This window comes from Amaranthus tricolor, chromosome 13, assembly GCF_026212465.1.
Source record: "Amaranthus tricolor cultivar Red isolate AtriRed21 chromosome 13, ASM2621246v1, whole genome shotgun sequence".
NCBI classification, from domain to species: domain Eukaryota; kingdom Viridiplantae; phylum Streptophyta; class Magnoliopsida; order Caryophyllales; family Amaranthaceae; genus Amaranthus; species Amaranthus tricolor.
In genome coordinates this window covers 9,612,680-9,623,019 of record NC_080059.1, presented here as the reverse complement: position 1 = coordinate 9,623,019, position 10,340 = coordinate 9,612,680, and the positions used below count along the sequence as shown (strand labels likewise).

Sequence of the window (10,340 nt, the reverse complement as noted above, 5' to 3'; positions counted from 1 at the left end):
CTGAACAAGGATAGAATGAAGTTTGCACGAGTCTTAGAGGAATTGGATGTGAACCAGGGCTTTCATGATATGATCTCCTTCACCAGTAAGGATGATGAATTAATCTCTGTTAAGGTTCAATATGATTGGAAACCGCAGGCATGTAGTAAATGTAACCAATTTGGGCATCAGACAGATTCATGCAAGGTTGGTATCACCTAGAAATGGGTCCCTAAGCCTATCCCAGTGGCTCCCACATCGGCTCCAACTGTGGATGAGGAGGGATTCCAACTAGTCACTTAACGGAGAGCGCCCACTGTTACTGTTATTGACTCATCTACATTTGTTGTGTTATTAAATACAAGTAATGGTTTTGAGATCTTGGCTACCCATACTCCTAAGGTTGAATGTGATTTACCGGAAATAGCACTGGGAGCTATATCCCATCCATTCGATGCGTAACATTTTATCGTGGAATGTCAGGGGGCTGAATGTGGCTAGGAAACAGTTAGAATTGGCTAGGAAACAGTTAGAATTGGCTAGATCCATTTCTCAGCATAATGTTAGCCTATTTGGCCTCCTCAAAACAAAGGTCAAGTGCTCTGGACTTAGCCAACTTTACCACAACTTATGTCCGTATTGGTGTCTTACGAATAATCTTGCTCATCATAAAGGGGGGAGGATTATTGTGGGGAGGAATCCTACTTTCTTAAAGGTTGACGTGTTGTGCTGCTCTAGCCAACTGATTCATCTGGCTTGCAAGCCTGCCACAGGTCATCCTTTCTACTGCTCCTTTGTGTATGGGTTCAATGATAAATATGAACGATTGAAGTTATTTCAGTTCCTAGGTTTTATGCCTTGTGCAGGCCCGTGGATTGTATTGGGAGACTTTAACTGTGTGGCTAATATAGATGAGAGATTAGGACAACCTGTCCGCCTACATAAAGTCCTTCCCCTCAGACAATGTATGACTTAGTGTAAGCTCCATGATATGAAGAGTATTGGCAGATTCTTTACGTGGAATAACAAGCAAACTAGGGATTGTAGAGTCTTCAGTAGAATTGACAAAGCGCTGTGTAACGAGGAATAGGTGGATGGTTACCCTAGGGCTGAGGCCTCTTTCCTCTCTGAAGGTGATCTCAATCATTCCCCAATTCTGGTCCATTTCTTTGATCTTATTCAGGGGAAGCCTATGTTTAAATTCTGTCACTATTGGGCTTTGAAACCGAATTCCCTTGAGGTAGTTGAACGAGTTTGGCATGAGCAGATTACTGGGCATATGTGCTATCAGATTCATCAGAAGTTGCTCGCCCTGAAACATGAGCTGAAGAAATAATTTCACCGCACCTTGATTCAACTAGCCCTGCAATATGCTGAGAAGGAGCTCCTAGATGCTCAGGAGAGGGTGCACTGTGAACCCCACAAAAGTGAATTACTAGAGATGGAACTCGTATGTGCCCAAGCACTAAAGCAGGTGAAAAAGGAATATGGCTCCCTCATGCAGCAAAAAGCTAAAGTGGATTGGTTGAAATATGGTGATGATAATACTGCTTTCTTCCACAACAGTATAAAGCATAGGGCGGCCCATAACAAAATCAATACTATTGTTCTGGATGGCAACACTTTGAGCAACCCTAGTCTTATTAAGCATGCTTTTATTTCATTCTACTCAAAGCTTCTATGTCATAAAATGTAAGACAGGCAAAGGGTCAACATGAATACTATTGGTACTGGCCCTCTACACTCTGACTCGATGAGGGAGAACCTCACCCTATTCTTCACTGCTGACAATATCAGGAAGGTCATGCAGAGTATTGATGACAACAAACCCCCTGGTTTAGATGGCTACAATAGCAGATTCTACAAAGCTGCTTGGTCTGTGGTGGGTCCTAATGTTGTTACGGCTATCCAGAGTTTCTTTCAGGCAAGAAAGCTCTCAAAGGCATGGAGCCTCACTACCATTACCCTAAAGTTTCCTGTCCCTATGCCCCAGGTGACTTTAGGCCTATCTCGTGTTGCCATGTCATTTATAAATGTATTCCCAAACTTGTTTGCTCTATAGCTGAAGCAGGTTCTTGGAGGCATCATCAGTCAAACACAAGGTGCCTTTGTAGCGGGGAGGAACATTGCACATAACATCCTCTTATGCCAGGACTTGGTCAAGCACTATACTAGGAAAGGTTGCTCACCTAGCTGCTTGATAAAAGTGGATCTACGCCAAGCTTATGATACACTAGAATGGAGCTTCATCCAGGATATGCTTGTAGCGTTGCGTTTCCCTCCCCACTTTATCAAGATCATCATGACTTGCATTTCATCCATAAAGTATACGCTATTGGTGAATGGGGATCTTTGCAAACCCTTCCAACCTAAACGGGGGTTACACCAAGGTGATCCCAATGTCCCCTGTAACACCCCGTTAAAATATCGATTAATTAATTTAATTAATTATTTTTATTATTTAATTTAATTAGTTATTTGATTGTTTAATTATTTAACTTAAATAAATTATTTAAAATTATAAAGTCTTAGTAGTGCCTTAATAGTATGGAGTGGATTAAATGTGTAAACACGTGCTAATACGTGCTTTTGTGTGTGTGTGTTGTGTTTAGGACCTCGATTCATAAGAGGTTGAGATTCAAATCGCAAAGCGCTTGAGTTGCTTTAATTGTGCTACTAAGGTATACGCTTAGACCATACATTTGTAATCAGTTATGTAAAGTAATGTTGTACTCATTCTATATTGTGATGTTGTATATCATGTAGGATTTAAACCCCCAAAATAATTGGTTGTGTAGTTACCCAAATAAGGCTATTTAATTGGAATTGGAATACCATTGTTATTGTTCCCATGGCAGTTTTGGATCATTACGGTCACCATGGGGTATGCATACTTTTGCCTTTGACGACCCGAACAGGATGGACAACGTCTTAGGTCGGAGGTTGCCTTGGGATTAGCTCTCCCTTATGTATTCTTCCAAAAATTTTGAGAATACTCTGTCGACCTGAACTGGACGGGCAACGACATGAGTTGGGGTTAGGAAAGTCAAAAATGACATTTAAACTAATAGAGCCTTCACATGCTAGGATGAAACTCATTGCTTGTGTGTAACTCATATAATGGATTGTATGTTGTCTCTGACGTATATTATTGTAACCGCCTTGAATTATGAAGGCAAACACTAACTGTAATTTAGTATTAATCAAGCGGAAGCTTACTTTTGCCAACACAATTAAGGGGTTACTTAAAGGTCAAACCAATATCCAAGCAATATAACGGAAGTCTTAACTGTCCAAAATAGAGGAAAATTACAACCAAATCGAAATAAGTCCAAAGTTCAAATTACATCCTTAAATTAGTCTAAATCTAAACTAATAGTCTCTCAAATAAAATAACGAGATCTAAACAAAAGGGGAGTCATACTCCAACTCAGGTTCATCTTCCGCTCGCATATCCATTCTCCGTCGAGGTGCCATAGGGTTTTACTCTAAAAACAAAACCATTGGAAAAACATACAAAGCATAGTATCAGCAAAAAGGCTGAGTATAAACACACTGGTGTCCGTCAAACAAGTTATTGAAACCCCTTTTTTTTTTTGAGTAAATTCATTTTGAAATATGCTTTTTCATTTGATAAATCATATTATGATTCAAATCCAGTTCAATGGCTCTATAGTCATTTCAAATTCTCATTTTTCATCATAAATGATAAGATCTCAATAGATCCAAATCAATTTCAAACTCATATCATAAGTTTACATGGGTACTCTGTGAGTCATCCTGTGACTCGTTTGGTAGTCGGTCTACCGTCCGCGACATGTCCGGCAAGTGAAACACAATGGTATTGTGAACAATACGCGCTCAGCATTGGTGAGCCGTTTAATCATGCACACAACATTTGCTATGGCATATGTACCCGCCATTTAGGCTAAAACATTTTTTTGTACATAATATATTATCTTGTAATTTTAATAGCATTTGAAAGTCAAAAGTATCAACTTTTTCAATATGATGAACATCTTTTATTTGCACATAGCAAAACATACTTTATTTATGACTTAGCAAAATCAAATCATAATATTTCCCACATGGGTAAAACATGCTTAGCATAATCATATCATTAAACATAACCTTTGTATTATATTGGGGCATCACTAGCACGTATGGAAATGCATCGTAACAAAAAGTAATTAAAGTTCAATACAATGTTTTTTTTTAAGGAAACCACTAAAATGTTTCGTTTCAATCCTTCTTAAAGTAAATATAACTTTAAAGGGTTTTGAAATTCATTCAAAACAACTAGAATATGATTCATAAGTCTATAAAATCATTACAACAGAAGATTTCATAAAACACTATTTTCTTAAATACGAGATAGTTTTGCCGGTAATAAAATCGATAATTGATTTACAAAGTAAATATTAATTCTCCAACAAAGCCCAAATTAATCAAGTCATTATAATACCTTATTTAAAATGAATTTAAGGTTGTCCCATCAGATTATAATTGGTTATGCGAATTTATAACGATCTTACAATTACTTTCGACAATTTGGGTATTTACCGTTATTTAAATGGTGTCTTAAATCCGTAAAATTTATAAACCATCTAATTTAAACTTAATTTATACTATGAGGCAGTAGGTTATTAATATAATTATAAATTTTTTATATAGGTCTATTTTTACCCAAATTTAATTAACAATATTACACTTTTTAATAAATAAATATTGTCTATTAATTTGATAAATTAGTAAATAATTAATAATTTATTATATAAAATTATACCAAAGTTCCAAAAGTCATACAATATGTTTATTAGGCTATTTGAACTTATAAAACTCATGTATGATGTTTTATTATTTTGTATAGACATTTTATCGATAAATAGGATAAAATATGTTTAAAATTATTTGAGTCCAAATAAAATATTATAAAAAATTATATGATATTCCAGAAGCTATTTTACGGGGTATAAAATTTTAAATAACCATTAAAAATCATGTGGGGTATTTTTAATAATTAATATCGTTATTTTACCGATAAATCGAATAAAATTTATTTAAGTCCATATATGGTCACGATATAAATTTTTGAACATGTATCTATTGTTTATATAAGTGTCTCATAAAATTTTCATGTCCAAAAGACGTCATTTAGTTTTTATTTTATATTTTACCGTTTTCAAACTTACCGATTATTAATAACCGAGTAAAAATTATTAAGGTCCTTAAATGTCAACGAAACCTTCCCAAACTTTTACCAATTTTACCTACTGTCCATATGAGTATGTGATAAAAATTTCAAGTCCATATGTCTTTGTTTGGTAATTATTTTATATTTTACCATTTTACAATTTACCGTTAAACAATTTAACGATTATTCAAAAATAATAAAAAAAAATTCCAAACTAAATATATTCTGGCCAAATCTTGTTGGAGACATTATAATATGTTTTTATTAATTATTTTTGATGATGAAGAGTTCATCTAATACCATGTTTTATAGTAAGAGTATTTAACACTTTAAAATCCATTAAAATATCAATTTAACGAATAATCTCAACAAAAAGTATCCAAGAAATTTTCTTAACATATAGCTACTGAAAATTTCTTTTAAAATGAATTTCAAATATTTTCAAATTCATATAATCATTTCCATCACAATAACTTTCACAAAGTAGTGTTAAACATGCTTTTAAACATACAATAATTTATAAAATCAACATGCATGATGCCCACAATAATAATACATGTAATAAATTATTCCATACTCAAATTTATCATTTTGACATCATTTTTCAAGATTTAAGAACTTCTCTTTGGGAATTTTATTATTTTTTTTTTTAAAAAAAAAGTTTATACACAAACTTTCCCAACTTGTTCTTAAATCCTTTAAAAATCACCTCATGTGACATACCTCGACTCCAAGCCTATATAATTATTCCGTAAGCTCCCACGTAAGCTCCTACGCGTTCTTAGATGTGGTTCTAACTTCGGGTCCTTGCCCTTCAAGTCTCAACTCCAAATCTTCAACTAAACCTATTGCATTCATCCAAAAATCAAGAATAATTTTGGATTTCTAACATGCACTTAACTTCCCTAGTTAGAGTTGTCAAACTAATACTTGTGATGATTTTAACATATTTGGAGTATACTTATTATGTTGAGCAACATACTTAATTAAGTCCCATAATTTTACTTGAATCCTTTAAGTAACAAAATTTATATGTTTGTGGAAAAACATCTTCTTACTTTTTATTGTGGCCGATTTTTATAGATTTATAAGTGATGATTTTCTTAGTTTAGAGATAAAATACTCATTTTATAATGATCTTAGTTTATAGAAAGATTCATGTAAAAAAAATGTTTTACATGAACAAGTTTTAACAAAACTAGTGGAATAAAGAAATGAACATAACTTACTCTATACTTGGTGGATTTCTTCAAGTTTGGTGTGGAAAGCTCTTAAGATGAAGATTATTTTTATGGGAGATTTGAGTTTATAAACATAAATTTTCAGAAGTTTTAGATGGGTTTTTGAAGAAGATTTGATGAGAAAATAAGGTGTTTTTGCTAGGAATTGTAAGATTGAACTTCAACTTTGCTTATGAATGAAATAAGGAGTAAAATGAAGAGTGAAAGAAGGTTGATGGAACTGAAAATATGGACAGCAAATATGTATTGATTTATTATGTTTGCATGCTTGTTATGATGGTGTTTTTGGGTAAGAACAATAGGGGCTTTGGGTAGAGAATTTGGTGGAGTGTGCAAGTGAGTTTTGGGGCTAAAAGAGGGCTAGTATGACAGCTAGGGGCTGCTGTTTTGGGGCTGGTTTGAGGTGATTTATGCCCCCAATTTGGTCTAATATGGTGTAAGAAAGGTTTATCTAAGATAGTTTAAGGTTTGGGTAAAAATTGTTGTACATGTAACAAGTTATGTAACTTGTACTTCATGTTTAAAAATCACTTGTATATGTGTGAAATATTTAATTTACTCCCATCATGGTTACATAATATGCTTGGGTAATAAAAAATTTTTTTATTTTTCGAACTGTTATTGGTAGTTGCTCAACATTAAGTTTAACCTCCAAAGTTCACGTTACTTGTCACGATTCATAATCATGTTACGAATTAACAAGTTTCTAATCATCGTAGAGATTTTTCAAATTACTACCATCACTAATTAAATTATAATTAGTAACGAACAAATATATAAGAAAAATTAGGCGCTAAAAACGACTAATGAAATCTCCTAATAATACGACTGTTTCAATTATTATGTGCTGTGGAACTTGCTCTGATGTTGTCATTTCATGACTAGTAGGTTGACTTGCAGGTGGGGATTAGTGTGTGAGGACTCTTCTAATAGAACCTGGAGTCGAGTTGGCTATCGTGTCCGAAATTACTATTAGAATTTAATTCATCCAAACTTAATTATTTTTATTTCAGTAAGTATAATTTGAATACAATTGTGTTTGGTTTTTAGAGGCCAGTAGGTTCTCAAGTTGTAATTTTAGACTTTCGCTATTTTATTATTTCGTCATTGCTATCTTACTTCTTTATCACTAGAATGTCGTCGGTCCTAGAAGTGGTTTAATTTAATGTCCAATGTGTGGTCCGGAATTCATATTTGTATGAATTTTTCCGGTTCACTTTAACCCGAACTATTACATACCCCCTGCTCTTTGTCCTTGGGATGGAGTACCTGTCCAGAATGCTTAACAGTGCGTGCTCTGCTGAGAGGTTTAAGTTCCACCCTAGATGTAGGAAGCTTAAACTCAACCATCTCTGTTTTACTGATGACCTTATGATGTTCTCAAAAGGCGACATAGATTCTATTCGTGTCTTATGCCAATACCTGGATAAGTTTGCATCTACCTCAGGCTTGCATGCTAACAAGAACAAGTCTGCCATATACATTGCTGGATTGCCTTTGGAAGTGAGAGAAGACATTGCACTCCAAATGAGCTTCCCATTGGGTAATCTTTCGTTTAGGTATCTAGGGATCCCCCTGACTTCTAAGAAAATCTCTGCAACAGACTATGATGTCCTAATAGACAAGATGACTGCTAGACTACGCTTGTGGTACTGTAAGAATCTTTCCTATGCTGCCCAGTTACAACTTGTGACCTTTATTCTTATGGGTATTACTTCTTACTCTGTTTATTTTGCCCCGAGTGATTATAAGGAAAATAAATAGTATTTGCAGGCCTTTCTTGTGGCATGGTGATGTTACAAAGAGCTCTGGAGGTAACGTGAGCTGGTCTAAGATATGCCAACCGAAGAGTTGTGGTGGCCTAGGAATCCCAAACCTTGATATATGGAACTTGGTGGTTGTGTGTAAGCTTGCCTGGCATATCAGTTCAATGCAGGAGTCCCTCTGGGTCAAATGGGTTTATGAAGTCTATACGAAAGGTGCTGATTGGATGCTCTTCAACCCTCCCATAACGGCTAGCTGGGTTTTGAAGAGGCTTTGCTCTGTAAAACTTCAATTGAGTGAGTGGATGTGCAAGCAGAAATACCAGATCCATGAGGTGTATACACACCACCTTGATACATCCCCTAGAGTCCGATGGGACAAGTTTGTTTGGAATCGAGCCTATATTCCTAGAGAGCGCTATATCATGTGGCTTGCTATGTCCAAAAGCCTCAGAACTAGGGATAAGTTGGTTCAAATGGGTGTCATTAATGAGAACGTATGCCCTATGTGCAATGTTGCACCCGAGCCTATTGATCACTTCTTCTTTCAATGTGCCTTCAATATGTAGTGTTTGCAGTTTATGGAGCAGTGGCTGGCTATTCGAATCCAATATGATCTTCACAGACTTGCTTCCAAGAAATGGAAGGGACCTAGATTTCGTAGAACTCTGATGCTCACCAGTATTTGTAGCCTTACCTATATGGTATGGCGAACCCGAAATGAAGCTATTTGGATGATGAGTATGAGCACTGTTGCTGTTGTCACTAAAAGGATCCTCCAGGAAGTGAGGATTCGGCTCATGAGTTTGTACCCATTAGAGAGTTGTCAAACTTGGTTTAGAAGACTCTTTGATGTCTAATTTTCTTGTTTATCCCTGAGGTGTTTCCTTCTCCTTTGCACATGAAGATTGAGGTGGTTCAACCCTTCCTAGAAGGTGGGTTCCACTTTCATACTGATGCAACTTGTAAAAAGGAGTTGGTTATCTTGAGCTTTGTTGTGTATCTGTCTTAGTTTGATCAATGAAATCCCTTTTCTTGTTCAAAAAAAAAAAATAATAATAATAAGGAAAAATTATTGAGGATAATCTCACTTTTTGATGTTTTGCTGTAAATAACCCCCATTCATAAATAATCCAACTTTTTAACCTTTTTTGCTCACAGCATCGCCAACACAAAATGACCAGCTATTGCAGGTCAAGCTCTGTGCATTTTGTTTCTTCACATAATTAACCTCCTTCAACCTAGCAACATTCAATTAAATCCTTCTACTTCCTTCACATGCATTTATAAACTTCTCCTAGTTAGTCTTTTCTCCAAAACGGTTTTTTCCCCAAATTCTAGGGTTTATAATTTCTCCCCCTAATCAGAAGAAGGAATGTTGAATTTGGTGTGTATTTGTCGTTGTTATTCATCAAAATGATAAGTTTGTTCATCATTTTTTTAATTTTCAAATTTATTTTCTGAAATCTTGAAGTTCTTGCGTTCTTCATCAAAATTTCAAATTGTAAGAGCTGTTCTTCATCAAAATTTCGAACAATTAGTATTTTCTCAAAATTCTAGTGTTTATAACTTTTCTTTGAATTTTCAAATTTTTTTGTTGCATGTTTAGGTTAATATATTTGAATTATTTACTGTGAAATAATGTTTTCCAAACCTAATTTAGGATTAAAATGAGGAAATAAAGTAAGAACGAAGAAAATGATGACAAAAATATAAGAAGAAAGAGGAGAAGGTGGCAAACGGCTATCTTGAACTGCAGTAGCCAGTCAAATTGATTAGGTTGGAGATGTTGTGAGCAACAAAAGTCAAAAGGTTGAATTATTTATAAATAATAAATAGTAGGAGTTATTCACAACAAAATGTTAAAAGGTGGAATTATTCTCAACAATTTTTCCTAATAATAATAAAATAAAATCTACGAAATTATTATTTACAAAATCTCATGAATAACAATAACGATAACTTACAAAAAACCAATGTTTCATTATCCATATTGGGTTTGTTCTTAACAACTTTATCTCCCCACCCAGTTTGATCTTTCTTTTCTAGACATGAAACTATTTAGTATCTATTAATTTGGAGTTACGTTGGATACCTAATTGATATTTACAGAGGGTGTAATCCAAAAGATAATAATAACAATCATTACCAACTTTTTCCCAT

At 34.5% G+C, this 10,340-nt stretch overlaps 1 protein-coding gene across 1 annotated transcript; it reads left to right on the top strand.

Moving 5' to 3' along the window:
* The first annotated feature begins 7,674 nt into the window (after window positions 1–7,674).
* On the top strand, window positions 7,675–9,037 carry LOC130798793 (uncharacterized). Its single transcript, XM_057661889.1, has 3 exons — window positions 7,675–8,063; window positions 8,167–8,674; window positions 8,756–9,037. Exons 1-3 carry the CDS (start codon window positions 7,675–7,677, stop codon window positions 9,035–9,037), a joined length of 1,179 nt encoding a protein of 392 aa, XP_057517872.1.
* Window positions 9,038–10,340: the final 1,303 nt, after the last annotated feature.